We start from the raw sequence: 16,318 nt of genomic DNA, 5'->3' as shown, positions 1-16,318 counted from the left end.
ACCAACTCCTGGAGCTTGCTCAAACTCATGTCCATTGAGTAGATGATGCTTAGTTGTGTCCAACTCTTTGCGAACCCATGGGCTGCTGCATGCCTGGCTCTTCTGTCCATAGGGATTATCCAGGCAAGAAAAGTGGAGTGGGCTGCCATACCCTCCTCCAGGGGATCTACTCAACCCAGAGATCAAATCAGGGTCTCCTCCATTGCAGGAAGAGACAAGATTTTAATTCAGGTAGTGTATCTTCAGAGCCCATTTTTATAAGCACTAAATTAGACTGTTTCTAACAGTACTTAGAAACTCCAGCTTTCCTCTTTAACTGTTCCTTTCTCAAGTTTCTACTGTTTTTCAAAAGTTTTATTTTCCTTGTTCAATTGCTGCTCAATTGCTTCATTTTAAAATGTTGACTATTTTAGGTTTTTTTCCTTTTTGTTTTTTGGAATTTTTTCTGTGATATAGCTTTACTCCACTTTTTTTCTAGAAGACTATTCAGTCTGTATATATAAATAAGCCCATCATGGAGGGTAAAATATATAAATCCTTCAGTACTTACTGGTAAGTAGCTGCCCTACACCAAATATCCCTCCTACCATCCAGTTTGTCTCAATGCTCAGCTGAAGAATCATTGGACCTCTCCACAAACCTACAACTAGAAGATTAACATCTGGTAAATTAGGGATCTTCAAATCTTCTCTTCTAATTGGTCAGTGCCTGGTACCACAAGGATTGATAAATATTCTAAGTATCATCCTACTATAAATTTAACCCACACCTTTTCCCCTTTACAATGTCTTTGTGCTTCTGTTTTACCTAACTTGAATCTTCTTTCTTTTGTACCTATTCTGACTGCCACTTTAAGTTCTACATTATGAGTCAGATCAAGCATCACCTATTCTGTGAAATTTTCCTACATTCCACAAGGAAGATTTATGTTCTCTTGGTTTAGATTTCTTTTATTTTTAGTATATAATCTCATGATTGTAATGATCTCATAATGGGAATCTGTATATATGACTCCTTCCTGATTAGAGGCAGTGTCATTTCCTCTGGGCATCTCTAGTGCTTAGGAAAGTGTGTGAATAAATAAAAAACGATGTACTTGTTGATTGAAACAATGAATGATTGGTTAGATTAACCAGTAGGTAGAATGGCTAAAGAGCTTATAAACATGTGGTTGAGGATATATGGGGGAAGATTCAAATACAATAAAACTGTCTAATTGGAGTTTTAGAGAGGCAAGCCTAGAATATGAGCAAGAAAGAAAATTGACCAATTGGTGAGTTCATGTTCAATTATTTGTCATTAGCCAAGACAATTAAGAATGAACTATTATGAAAATGATTCATTTTTATTTGCTTATAGAAGACAAAGAAAGCTAATGAACTCTACTATACCAACCTCATTTATTATTATAGAATTTTAAATATTGATAGATTTGTAATTTGCTGAGCATCTATTTTATAATTGAGCACTATGTGTTAAGTAAATTATAATACATAATTTGTTATAATTGAGACTCTATTTGTAATTTACTGAGCACCAATGTACTATATATTCTGTGCTAAGGACAGAATCAAGTTATAGAAATAAATATTAACCACCCCACATTAATTTCTAATTATTTATAAAAACTCCTTGTTAACTTTTTTGTCTCCTCCACTGTAGCAGAGATTTCTTAAAGATGGGCAAATTAATATAGGTCTGGAACACACTCATTGCTAAATAAATACTGAATGAATAGATTAAGCGTTAGGGTTTACTAATGATATTAAAAAAAAAAAACCAACCAAACCTCACTATCAATTCATCAGTCTGCCTTTGCTTTGCAGAACACATTTACATTTATCCAATCATTTAGCCTCCTCAACTGATTTGAATTACAGTTATTATCATCATTTTGGAGACGAGAAAACTGACTAACACACTTATTCCAAGTAACAAGCAAGTAAGCAGGAGTAACTGGACGTAAGCCCAGATTCTTCAAAAAACACGAGGAGCATTTTTTTTTTTTTTAATCACACTCTGTGGCCTTCATGAGGGTTTGGCTCGCAATAAAAAACTGAATAACAGGGATACAACAGGTGGAAAGGTATAACTGGAAGCGCTTGTTCTGGAAGAGAATAACTGAAAGAAAAGATGTGTTTGCGCCATTTCCTCCTGACTTACACAGTTTAAAGTATATTTTCCGAGTTTTTAATATAAACGATAAAGTAACATGCTACAGTCTTTTTCGAAAACCTTGCCCTAGCTTTTTTAACTTTCACCCACTTATTTCCTTCCTTCTTTCCTGAGGCTCATAGAGGGCGCTCACAAAGTGCTACCACCGGTTGAGCGATGCGCCACTCAAAAAACACACCTCACTGCAACTAAAGGGCGCAGCGCCACCACCTCAGACTAGCTTCTCTTTTCCACGGCAGGAGGCGGGGCCAATATTTCTCATTCAAATTAAAACCCTGGAGATTTGCATGGGGAACAGCCAATCCGGGAGCCTATTGGCTGAAAGCACGGCGGGCGTGGCCAATAGTACGACCACCAAGCCCCGCCTACAATAATTTGCATAACGGCCCCGGCGCGTGCAGGGGAGAAGCGGGTTTGTTTTTGAATCTGCGGAGGCGGCGGCGGAGGCAGCGGCGGCGCGGCGAGTGGGGAGCGCGAGACTGAGGCGGCAGCGGTGGGGACGGCTGCGCGGGACGACTCTTTAGGACGGAACTTGGTTCCTCCAGCCTCATCTCCCGCCCCGAAAGGTATATGTGAGTCCCAGGGGCTGTTATAACCACATTTTGTTAAATTACTATTGTATTTCTTAAGAGTCAAGACCGCATTATGGCGGCTGCGGGAGTTGTGTTTGCGCTTGCGCGGTTGCGGAGCTGCGGGCGGGCGCTGCATGGGAGCACGTGATCTTGCGGGGTCGGGCTCTAGCTGCAGTTGTGCAGCTGGCGGGGCGGTGGCTGCGCAAGCGCAATATTCATTTTCAAGATCTAATGTTCTTGGACGCCATTCGGGTTCTAGATTTAATTTTTTTCTTTCTTGAGGGGTTTCGTTTTGTTACGCGGGAATTCCTGTATTTTTCAAGGAAAACGTTTCTTTTATGCTGTATTCCTGTAGCGACTTAAGAGTTTTGTGTGTGTGTGTGTGTGTGTTTCTCCTATTCTCTGAGAAGCTGTGGACTTAATTTTGTGTAAAAATGATTGTCCATTTGTGGTTCTCGATTTTAATTTCGCTTTAAGTGTATTGCTGGATTCAAGTTTTTATTTAGGGAGCTAAAGATCAGCACCTAGTGGTGTTCTCACGGGAAGTGCAATTATTTGAACTGCATATTTGCAAATACATTTTTAACCCTATCCTTACCAGTTTCATTATGGAATGTTTTCAAAATAGAAACAGTTTGAGGTTTAGAAATATGAGAGGGAGGGGACATTGGAAGAATCTATATAATGTTGTTTTAAAAAGAAATCTCAATCTCCTTAAGTATTTATATTTTTTAAAATAATTTGATCTTCAGTCGGTGGAGTTTTAATCAGTGGTGTGCCTCTAACCTTGCTTGCATTTGAGTTTTACATTTTTTCTATTTCTGATTGCATGTCTATTACTGCTTCAGTTAGATTATATTTTTTACTTTGACTTTTAAAATTGTAATGATATGTAAAATATAACTCTTAAACTCGGTAAATTTTCCTGATAAAGAATTCTACAAAGAACTCCCAACTACCCTGAGGCCTGAGGAGATTGTGAATCATCAATAAATAAGTTGATTAAAAAAACAGCCTGCTATATATAAATGTGTGTAAGATAGTTTGTGTTTGGTTTTTTAAGTTGTCTGTTCCTGGTTTTAGTTTCTTAAAGTACTTACAAGTATTCTGATTATTTTAGTTTAAAATGGTAGTGTCACTATATTTAAATCTTAGGTAAGCCTCTGGGAGAAGTTTTATACGATTTAATATAATTCTACCATTGTGCAAATTATTTCTTACTGGCCTGAAAACTTGTAAATGGTTGTCATAAATGTCATCTTTGGCTTGTATATACAACAACTGTTTTCTTGGTTGGTTATGTAACTCTGAAATTAGTCGCCTGTCAAATGAAGAAGTGGCTGTCGCTTTATAATCTTGGTTGGTTTAGGGACTTTGTTGCCTACAGGTACTGTTAATAAGAATTAAATAGATGTAGTTGAAAGGAATACTTTTGGTTGATGGGTTTTTAAAAAATGACATCACACAGGGGATAGAATGCAATGATAGGAATAATTCTTTTTTTCTGAACAGAGTATTTGTTGTTGTGATATAATTTTTGAACCTCCTAAGTCTTTTACACAGAAATATATTTAGAGGGCAGTTGTGTGATTTTTCCCCTTTTATGCTTCCAGGTTGATTACCCAGCACACCCCTTCCATCTCCAGGTATAATTTCAAATATTTAAGAGTTGAAACATGTTTTTTTCTGTGTCTGTGTATACATACATAGTTAGGTTAAGAAAAGAACTTCTGTCATAGGGCATGTTTCATTCTGCACTTCCAGAAAAGTGAAATATTTTGTTTTATATATTTAAGTTTATGTTTTCATTTGCATATACAAATGATTGCCTCAGGTTAATGTTGAAGCTTATAAGAGGCACTTGACAACACTGAAGAACATAACGAACTATGTAAATACGTATTGGTAGGACAGTTTTGCTGTTAAACGTTTGTTAGAAAGGCAAGTGTAGTTCTATAAACTTAAAACTAAGAATAATGTACTGTCTGAACATCTAGTATTTTTTGTTCATTAGTACTCTGTGAATAACAGGCATGATTTGGAATTTAAGTTACTATTAAGATTGAATGAATACTGAATGAATTCTGTTACTAGGAGTCAAAAAAAATCCTTTTAGATTTGTACATTTTAAACAAAAAATTCAGGAAAAAAAGACTTGAATACTTAAGCCAAAGCCATTAAAGTTTGTGTTTTCTTTAAATTGTGATTTGAATATTGATATTTAAAACTTTTTACTTGTTTTAGCACGTTTAGAAGGTGTCGAAAATTAATTAGAAATAAACACACTAAATGTTTTTGTGACTTTCCTATTTATTGATTGATCAGTTAGTTTATGTTCTGGATCATAATTTCATTTCTGCCTCTTAACCTGAGCATATACACACACACACAATGTCGTATTGTGGCTATTTACTTCCCTGGTGGCTCAGCGGAAAAGAATCCACCTGCAATGCAGCAGATGTATAGGAGACATGGGTTTGATCCCTGAGTCGGGAAGATCCTGTGGAGGAGGAAACGGCAACACATTCCAGTATTCTTGCCAGGGAAATTTGATGGACAGAGGAGCCTGGAGCATGCACACACACACAACCTAGTGTTATATTGTGGATATTTATCCATTTCATTGTTCTTTAGAAGTATGTTTTTCAAAAATGATTGCATAATATTCATTTTGTGAAAATATCCTAAATTATCAAATGTTCTTGAAATATGTTTTTGAACAGCCACATAATCAGTGTTTTTAATAAGAATGTACTGTGATTTTCCTTATTGAACATTTTGTTCATTTTGCATTTCTCTATTATAAATAAAGCTACAGTGAACATCTTGTACGTGAATCACAATCTATATCTTATTTCTTTGAAATTACTGTTTCAAAGGGCTTTTAAAGTAATTTACAAAATAGATAAAAACTTAGTTTTTTTGAAAAGCATTTCCCATGCCACCATGATTTTGGTGGTTGAGAAATAGTAGCTTTTTAACTTTTTTTCCTGGTAACTAGTGAAATTGAACTTTTAAATGTTTAATATATATGCAACTTTCTCATTTTTCTTGACTTTGCTGTTTGAGGATATTTTGTGCATCTTTTTTTGTGGTAAATGTTAATATTTTTCTTATTTGTTTGCAACAGTTGTTTGTGAGTATGAAAACTGCTTTTCATATTTTTTGCAGGGTTTTTTTTTTTCAGTTAAATTTTTAAAAACAATTGCTATGGGCTTCCAGGTGGAACAGTGGTAAAGAATCCACTTGCCAATGCAGGAGACACAAGGGATATGGGTTCGATTCCTGGGTTGGGAAGATCCCTTGGAGTAGCAGTGACAACCCACTCCAGTATTTCTTGCCTAGAACATTACATGGGTGGAAGAACCTGGCTGTCTACAATCTATTGGTTTGCAGATTTGGACGTGGTTTTACCCACTTAGAATTGTTATGTTTTAATGTAGTGATGTGCACTGCTTTTTCATTTATTATTTTTCCAGGACTTCTCTGCATAAAAAATATTACCTGTTATAAGATGAACTAAATGATTATTCTGTTTATTTTTTCCAGGTGTTTTAATTATCTTAAAAAATACATTTGCATCTACATAGAGTTTATTTTGACATTGGGTAAAGATGGGTTGCTAGTTTCAATCTTTTCCAAATACCTAATTTTCTTTGAATTTTGTGTTGGTGATTCATTTCTTATTGCTTTAAGATGCTTCTTTGAGCATAACTTACTAGGTTTGAGATGTCAGTTCTGCTTCATTTACTAGGGCTATTTAATTAGGCCCATTGACCTTTGGGGGATCTATAGATAGGTTTGAAAACTTGCATGGGTTCCATGATATACACAGTTTTATGTGAGTGAACATAATTTGCAAGTTTTTATGGGGAAAGAGTTACAGTTTTATCAGCTTCTCACAGGAATATTTTATGTAAAATTTAAAAGCAGGTTAACAACACTGTAACAGGGCCTTGTTTATGTAGCAGTACTACTTTATCTGCTGTAGTGCTATAGACTATATAAAATATGAAGGGAAAACACATAGCATTCCTTTTCATAATTTTCTAAGTGAGTTTTCCCCGCCTTTGTAATAAATTTGGCAAATTTTTAAAACAGCCAAATATTTGAAGTTTTGTTTAGAGTTGCATGAAACCTAAGTTAGGATAAGTTACATCTTTATACAGTTTTGTTTTTAATTCACGGATATGATGCATTTCCTGTAGATCCCACAAAAATGTACTGTGTAGGAACTCTAGGAAAAATTGTGGTACTTGTTATTTTTTATTAAGGTGTTACTTTACTGGTTTCCTCTAATGGTATATTGTTAATAGGGATGATAAGGTAGAGGATGTAGGATTTCATTTTCATTTTTAATCTGCTTTAGGATATAACATCATGTTAATAGTGCAAGTATAAAGTTAGAAGTAAGAGAAATAGCTTGCTGAGGTAAAGTGTTCTATAATATTTAAAAACAATTTTTCTTCGTTTAACATAGACCTTTTTTTTTAAATGGGAAATTTTTGAAACGTTATCTGATTGGTTTTTTGGTCAGTATGGAGCCTAGTAAATAATATGTAATAAAGATTAAAATTTTTTCTTTTTAATCTCTTTGGTAACATTGACTATTTCTCTCATAAGGATGTTTCCCTAATTATTAGCATAAATTAATTCTCTATTAAATCTATTCTTTCTGCTGATTGCAGTGAAAAATATCTTGATTAATAGTGTATTTCAGTTGTAATTCTACTTTTAAAAATATTTTTATAAAAAGTACAGGAAAGAATATAAAATAATTGCCAAAATATTTATGTTGAATATAGTGAAACTTGAAAATTCGTGTCATGTGTGTAAAGGAGAAATCAAGGAAATAAAGATAAAAATCAAATGGTAAAATATTGGCTTTATAAAAATGAATCTAGGACAAGTTAGAAATTGTGTTACGATACTAAATTACTTTTCTTCAGTATTTTCTTTTTAATGGGAAATTTTGTCTTTGGGTATTTTTCAAGCAAATCCACTTATAGAAGTTTGCATATTTTTACTTTTTTGTGTATGACCTTTGCCCTTGAGCATTTTTCCTAGTTCTCTATTGTGATTCTTATGTTTCCAGACTATAATATATAAGTTGCAGTAAATTAAAGCGTCTGCCTACAATGCAGGAGACGCAGGAGACATGGATTTGATCCCTGGGTCAAGAAGATCCTCTGGAGAAGGCACTGGTAACCCATGCCAGTATTCTGGCCTGAAAAATCTCATGGACAGAGCAGCCTGATGGGCTACAGGCCAAGAGGTCACAAAGAGTTGGGTACAACTGAGCAACTAAGCACACAGCACAGTAGTAAATTAGGGAGAGGAGAGAAATGCTACTAGAAAAATGCATATGGATAGGGTCAGGAAGCGATGGCTGGCATCTTGATTGTGAATTGGGGTTAGGTATCAAGTGTGAGAACAAAAATTTGCAAAGTTAGTTTTGAGGTTATTTTGCTTGGGAATTGTTACTCCTAGAGACAAATCAGTATTTATAGAATGTTCATTATGGTAACTGAGGATCTTATTAACAATTCTGAATTATAGAGGATATCTAATGATTTTAAATTTGTTCAAGAAGGCAAAGAGGTTTAGATGTGATTTGGCTTAAAAAAAACTTCTATTACTTTGTTTTTAAGTTTTGAGATATAGGGAAATTCATATATTATCATACCTAGTTGTTCAAAGGAGTCACATGCAGAAAGAAGTTTGAGAGTAAAGATCTTACTTTCGAGTTCCTAACAGCTGTGAGGCATTATAGGGAAAAATTGGGTGATGTTTTAACAGTAAATTATAAGTATCATTGAGTAGTTCTGGAGAGTATTGTCCTTCTTAGTTTCTTATAGTACGCAGAAATTGCCTATCCATTAGTGGACCTTCTCTTTTCAAATTCTTGCCCATTTGATCTTGTTATGTTCTTTGGAGATTGCAAGACTAGAAATTACTTCTCAGTATTCTTTCTCAGACTGTCATGCAGTGTAGGGAGTAACTCAGTGGTGTTTTCTGTCGTTATAGTTTTTTTTCAAAACAGAAAAGTGAATTCCAAAGTTAAACTATGTTTATATATGCTTCAAGTTGTATGCTGAAATCCATTTTGTATTGGAGACAGTATGAGTGCTGGGCAGCATTTTCAGTGTTTTTAAGTGCTGCAAAATGAGAAAACCAGGGTATTAGTATTGATTTATAATGGAATGTTTCCAAGTTTGAATTTTGATCTTTGGGTTTTTTAATCTTTAAGAGAATGACTAGGACATCTCGTTGGTCCCCCTCCTAAAAAATGTGGCTGGCCTAAGGGTACAGTTGATTGTGTCTGCTTGACAGTCTTTATATAATAATTGGACTTATATAAACACAAATGTCTGGGAAATGAAGATGATCTATTAACTTTACTGTCAGAAATACTTTATTTGCATCTGCAATTTTTCATTGTTCAGAATATTATTAAAAAGTTTTGTGTTATTTTGTATCAGATAACTATGAATAACTGGCTTTATCCCTTTTGGTTTGAGAGGGAGGGAGAGCCCCTTTCTATGATGATGATGTGAGTTAGTTGTGTCATCCTTTCTCCCTCTCTTTGTTGTTTGTGTAACCCTATGCTACTTTGTGAAACATTGTTTTGGTAGGTACCCAGGAATTATGTGTATGGCACTTTTACATTCTAATAGAGAGCTTGGAGAAGGCAGTGGCACCCCACTCCAGTACTCTTGCTTGGAAAATCCCATGGACGGAGGAGTCTGTTAGGCTGCAGTCCATGGGGTCGCTAAGAGTCGGACATGACTGAGCAACTTCACTTTCACTTTTCACTTTCATGCATTGGAGAAGGAAATGGCAACCCACTCCAGCGTTGTTGCCTGGAGAATCCCAGGGACGGGGGAGCCTGGTGGGCTGCGGTCTATGGGGTCTCACAGAGTCGGACACGACTGAAGTGACTTAGCATAGCATAGAGAGCTTGAATTGGATGTAAAAATGGAGGTTCTTGGAACTAAAAGAGCTGTGAAAGAATCTCTCCTTGAGTCAGTAATTGTCAAAGATGATGTCTTCCATTTTGTAGAAGCGTAAACTTAGATGTTAGGAAAAGATTCTGCTCTTTTGAGGACCAGGGACAAAAGAAAAAGAGATTGGTGAAACAATAATGAATGACTTTACTGCGTCAGCTCTTTCTCAGTTAAGACTTTTCAGCTTAGGTGTGTACCTGCCCTGTTACCTTTATTATATTAAATGTCTCAAGAAAAGAAATAAATGGGGAAAAGAATGGAAAAGAGGCTGTTTTTTAACTTCCTTTGTTTTCTTTTGGGGCTTCCCTGGTGGCTCACAGGTTAAAGTGTCTGCCTGCAATGCAGGAGACCTGGGTTCTATCCCTGGGTCAGGAAGATCCCTTGGAGAAGGAAATGGCAACCCACTCCAGTATTCTTGGCTGGAGAATCCCATGGACGGAGGAGCCTGGTGGGCTACAGTCCACAGGGTCAAAAAGAGTCAGACACGACTGATCGACTTCACTTTCACTTTCACTTTTGTTTTCTTTTAGGTAGTAAATGTCAGGAACTGTTGGAGTACAGTAAAGGCTAAACTTTTTCAGAAACTTAGTTTTAAGGATAATGAATGTTTATTTTTCTTATAAAGTAATAACAGAGGAAAACTCTTCAGATGTGTAAGTGGCTTTGGCTTAATATTTGTGGTTTTCGTATGTCGAACATGGTTTCTAGGTTGAACATGGATGATTTCACCAGCCAGGGACAGGGGAGAAAGAATAATGGGAGTGCACAATCATTCTTTTGAGAGCCTCATATGGATGTGGCATATATCGGTTTGATGCATGTTTTATGGATCTGTATGTAATCATTGGAACATACATAGCTGGGAGAGGAAGGCTGGGAAATGGAGTATCTGGCTGGACAACCATTCATTCAGCTAAAGTTAGAAAATTTTATGAAAGAAGGAAAGAAATGGATATTAGAGAACATAGCATTTTCTGCTACTAAAGGAAGCTGGAGAAGTGGTCTCTAATTGATAATTTGATACTGAAAACTGACTCTCTGTTTTAAGACTTAAATCCAATTATAACTGTCTATAGCTTCCTTTGATGGGCTTCCCTGATTGTTCAGTGGGTAAAGAATCTACCTGTAATGCAGCAGACACAAGAGACATGGGTTTGATCCATGGGTTGGGAAGATCCCCTGGAGGAGGGCCTGGTAACCCACTCCAGTATTCTTGCCAAGAGAATCCCATGGACTGAGGAGGCTGGTGGACTGCAGTCCAAAGCTTCACAGAGAGTCAGATGTGCCTGACTGAGTAAACACACATGCATACACATACACATCTTCCTTTGAAATGAAATTTTGAGAGCTTTACAGTCATGATTCCTGACTGAGATTCTAGTTACTATGAATATCTTATTAGGTAGAATTCTTTCTCTTTCTACTTGCCTCTGAAAACATTAAATCATGATGACTTTTGCAAGAACTCAGTGTAATATCTTTGAATCTTGCCAGTTAACTTACTTTAAAAGGATGAAAGACTGTAGGTAAACTCTGACTGTTTGAACTGGTTCTTGTAGTTTCAAAGTTGAGTTTATGTTTGAATTATCCAGATACTATTTTTCTTCCTTTATAACTGTATAAATAAACTGTACTTTTTTCAAGATAGAAAATGTCATTTTTGAGGGCTTTGTAATATACACAGGTGAAAAAAAATGTGGCCATAAATTCTTTGCCTTCAGGTAAAACTTAACTGGTAAGTAATAAGTAGGTAAAAGTAGTTGTCTACAGATGATAAATATAACACAATAGATATGTGTGCGAGGCACAAAAAATGGGACTCTGTTAGATGGAGGTCAAGAAAACCTTAGAAAAATTGTATTTTAAAGGAAGAATTAGAAGGATATTCTTAGTAAAGGGTATTCAAAATCCCAGAGGTGGGAAAGTAGTATGTTTAGGAGAATATACTCATAATGTGCCTAATAAAGGATATTGTTATCCTGAGCTAGGAGTCTCTAATTTCTCTTTTTACTTTGTTCTACTTTGTATCTCTTTTAAAGGCTTTTATTCCTTTCAACTTTTATGTTTATAATTACTTGTGTAGAACTTTATAAGCATCCTGCAGTGAGGAATTTTATCTTATTGATGTATTTGACAAGTATCACATTGTAAAGACAAGCCCTTTTAATTAGGTATAAGACTGCTATTAAAATTATAAAGTTGCTTTCCACAATACCTACCTTATTATTCAGTAAATATTTGCTTATTGAAAGAACAGAACCCCTTTGTTTTAGGTGCCAAATAAAAAGGAGGGGGGTGGTGGTGAAGAAGGTGTTTTAACTCCTTTCATTTAACTCATGATAATCCACAGATGTCAGAACTTTTCAGAGAATAATTAACCATGAAGTTTCAAACCCACTGGATAAATTGTCAAAAGATTTGACAGACACTTTGCATCTGCAAAATTATAAATAGTTAAATAACTTTTGGGGAAAAAATCTTGAGTTTCATTCATTAAGAAATAGAAAAAAAATTAAGAAAACACTTTTGCTTAACTATTAGTAAGTTCTTAAAATATAAATCTGAAGGACAGATGTATGCAAATTAATAAGGGTTTGATGAAAAGGTGGAATGACTTAATTTTGTGTCGTTTGTGTGATTGTCTTCTTCCCCGTAAAACTTAAGTGATATAATAGTGGGAAAATTAAAAATATGCAAGCAAATTAAGAAGAAGAAAAAGAAGAAAAGGCAAAGAATTTTCCTAAAGCCATTTAGTAATACAGTGAAATGGAACATATAGTAATTTTGTCTTGGAGCCTGGCCAACTAGTGTCTCGGAACAGTATTTCTTACACAAAATGGTGATACCACCTACCTGGTAGGCTTATTTTGAGGATTAAATGAGGTTAGTTATATAAAATGCTTAGCACTTGTTCCTGACATACTTTTCAGATTTGACTTCAATCAGTTGATGAATCTTTTAGTAAGACATGAATATTTACTAAGAGGCAACCATGAGCAGCTGTAGAGAGCCCGTGGAAACAGTATCAGACTTTATTTTTTGGGGCTCCAAAATCACTGCAGATGGTGATTGCAGCCATGAAATTAAAAGATGCTTACTCCTTGGAAGGAAAGTTATGACCAACCTGGATAGCATATTCAAAAGCAAGACATTACTTTGCCAACAAAGGTCTGTCTAGTCAAGGCTCTGGTTTTTCCAGTGGACATGTATGGATGTGAGAGTTGGACTATGAAGAAAGCTGAGTGTGGAAGAATTGATGCTTTTGAACTGTGGTGTTGGAGAAGACTCTTGAGAGTCCCTTGGACTGCAAGGAGATCAGTCCTGGGTGTTCTTTGGAAGGACTGATGCTAAAGCTGAAACTCCAATACTTTGGCCACCTCATGTGAAGAGTTGACTCATTGGAAAAAACTCTGATGCTGGGAGAGATTGGGGGCAGGAGGAAAAGGGGATGACAGAGGATGAGATGGCTAGATGGCATCCACCGACTCGATGGACAATGAGTTTGAATGAACTCCAGGAGTTGGTGATGGACAGGGAGGCCTGGCGTGCTGCAGTTCATGGGGTCGCAAAGAGTTGGACACGACTGAGTGACTGAACTGAACTGAAGTACAAGGAGGTATATAGAAAATGACAGTATTCTTGATTACTGGAGTTAGAACTTTAGGTGTTTAAGAAATAACTTAAAAGAGTAAGTTTGATAATACCACTCCCTAGTAGGAAAAATATGCATTCAGAAAAGTAGTTTATTTGCAAAGGTTTGTAAGAGAGTCCAGATTTAGGATTTATTCATTAAATTAAAACAAAAACAAAAAACAGAAAACACCACTAGAATATTTAAAGAATAAAAATCTTTCAGGGATATTGAATTCACCAGCCTCATGATGAAAAAGCAGCCATTTTCTCACATTAGTTACGTATCTTCAAGGTTTATCATAATTCTTCAGACTGTCGTCATTGTCAAAGTTAGAAATGAAGTCATTTATTTGGGGGGCTAGGTCCATACAGAATTATCCTGTTTTCTTTTTGTAATTTTAGGGTGCAGTGTGATCCCTCACTGCTTATTTACCTTGCTGGACATGCTAACTTAAAATTGAGGCAAAACGAAGTGTCAGTTTTCTTCCATAACCCTTCCTGTGACCAGGTTTCTACCCCATAAGGCATAGACTTGACTATATAAGTTTGTTTAATGATTTTCCAATTATTTTATTTTGATGTTTTATTTGACTGCTTTATTGATCTAACATAGTACTGTTAAGTATAGAAGGGCTTCCTTTTATCTGCTTAACAAAACTATATATGTTTGATATGAATTAACTTGTCTAGTTGTTTTATAAAGTATAATAATTTACTTATTTATCTGCTTGATTACAAGATTAGGAGCTAAGAGCCATATAATTTATTTCAGTGAGTTTTCACCTGGTGTACTTAAAGCTGTACTGTGTCATGGTTCTTTAAGATTCCCACATTTTTCCTTGTCTGTCAACAAGTGATATTCTTTATTCCTCTGAGCTGGGAATCTGTTAAGTTATGAAAAAGATACTATAATGATTTCCTGTGAAGACTTAAACAAGGCATCATTTCTATGCTTGAGGTGCAGTCCTTGTTCCCTGTCATAACTAATTAAAAGAGATTTGTTTTTAAATATCACCTGTCTCTGTGGTCATGGTTACAAATTTGATTTATCCAGTTTTATCCTGGAAGGAAGGAAAACAAGTTCTTATTGAGACTATGTATGTGAGTTCATAAAAAGTAGAGAAACTCAGTTATGCTACTTTATACAAGATTTAATCATTCTTCTAAGTAGTTTTTAAACAAGGCCAATCAGTATATTTAGTATTTTTCTATAGAATTGTGCTTAAAATAACCTGATGGTTTATTAACTTACAACCTATATTAAGATCTTTCATAGAATATTTTTTTCTCCTGAATTCTGAGGGTATTGGATCAAGAGACTATTTAAATAATCATTTGTACAAAATATATCTTAAATTAAGAGTTAAAGGTAGATTAAGAAGATAGTGCTTTTCTTATATGACCATTAAAAATAAAATGTTAACTGCAATTAGTTAACTACAATGTAAACTAAATTAAACTTTAGTCCTAGGTAATTCTTACTCTCCGTTCTAGGGTTAAGTAATTTACTTAAAGTTTTCTACATTGAACTAAGAGAATTGTGGAAGTCTTGACTCACTTTCTTGATATAGTTATGACAAGTTGATCATGAAGGTAACTTTATACTAGGATGTGTGTATCCATGAATCTCATCTGTATAATAGTTGAGATGTAGTCCAGTCTGACTCTGGGCAACCCTACAGACTGTAGCCTGCTAGGCTCCTCTGTGCATGGGATTCTCCAGGCAAGAATACTGAAGTGTATCACCATTCCCTTTTCCAGGGGATCTTGCCCATCCAGGGACCAAACCCACTTCTCTTGTGTCTCCTGCATTGGCAGGTGGGTTCTTTACCACTAGCGTCACCTGGGAAGCCTGATAGTACAATTGGTACAGTTCTTTACTAAGGACTTTTTATGTTTGTTAAGAAGACACCCGCCTTCCCCTACCCATCCAGCTTCAGTGGCAGGAAGGATCATGATTCATTTTTGTTTCTTAATTCTCGTTGCTCTGGGCTACCTACTCACTTTCTACATCTGGTACACTACTTTCATCCTTAAAATTTTATTCACTGTTGTGGGGATTTCTCTCACCCCTCTTTTGTGTAGGTCTTTTGTTTTCTGTGTGCTATATCTTTTTATTGACTTACTCTGTTATTAGGAGGAGTGGACCACATTCTCTAGTGAGAAAGCGTATATGGGAAATAAGTTTTTTGAGACCATGTGTGTCTGAAAATTGTCATTTTATATTTTTATGCTTGATTGATAGTTTGGCTAGGTATACAAGGCTAGGTTGGAAATCATTTTACTTTAGAATTCTAAAGGCACTCTATTCTCTTCTTGCTTATGTTACCACTGAGAAATTTAAGGCCATTCTTATTTTTGATTTTTTCTCTCAATGGAAGCATGTAGAATCTGTTATTACTTTCCAGGTTTTCTGAAATTTCACTTTAATTCCTTGATATTGATCTATTTATTATTGTTTCCTGGAATTCATCAGTCCCTTTCAGTTTAGCAGCTGTTGTCTTTCAACCCTGAAATTTTTCTTAAATGATTTTGCTGGTGATATCTCCTGCTATTCTATCATTCCAAGGTGAATTTTCGGGTAGATACTCACATTTTTTTTCTCTTCTGTTTACAACTTTGTCTTTTTGCTCAGGTAGATTTTTTATCATGAGGTCCTTCTGTTGAAGGACCTTCTTTTTCTTTTTTCTTTTTGTCATGTTCTTAATTTCTCTTGTTTATTCTTTGCCTGTAGTATTCTATTCTTGACACATGAATGCAGCATCTTTTAATATATGTGGATATTAATTTATTTTTGAAGTGTTCTCCCTGTGTAGTCTGTTGCTATGTGTTTTATTTTTTGTCTTCCATATTAGACTTTTCTTAGTTGTCTTTCTCTTTCTTGCCTGACTGTATAATATATTGTGGCAGAGTAAAAAGTTGATTAGAATA

The 16,318-nt window shown here is 35.4% G+C and overlaps 1 protein-coding gene across 4 annotated transcripts in view; it reads left to right on the top strand.

Annotated features, from left to right (window-relative positions):
- Positions 1–2,597: 2,597 nt before the first annotated feature.
- The window catches only part of ATF7IP (activating transcription factor 7 interacting protein), a 122,585-nt gene continuing 108,864 nt past the window's right edge, over positions 2,598–16,318 (top strand). Inside the window, exons 1-2 of one of the 4 annotated variants that reach the window (XM_024992292.2) lie at positions 2,598–2,741; positions 4,361–4,393. Coding sequence is in view for 1 of the 4 variants with exons in the window: in XM_059886788.1 (XP_059742771.1) it covers positions 3,776–3,777; positions 4,361–4,393 (35 nt within the window). In the remaining 3 variants the exon portion in view is untranslated. Of the gene's footprint in view, positions 2,742–2,858; positions 3,778–4,360; positions 4,394–16,318 lie in introns of those variants that run through there. The other 3 variants (XM_059886788.1, XR_009494431.1, XM_059886785.1) reach the window with 3 other exon arrangements.

This window comes from Bos taurus, chromosome 5 (genome assembly GCF_002263795.3).
Source record: "Bos taurus isolate L1 Dominette 01449 registration number 42190680 breed Hereford chromosome 5, ARS-UCD2.0, whole genome shotgun sequence".
NCBI classification, from domain to species: domain Eukaryota; kingdom Metazoa; phylum Chordata; class Mammalia; order Artiodactyla; family Bovidae; genus Bos; species Bos taurus.
This window is presented reverse-complemented; position numbering and strand designations above follow the sequence as displayed.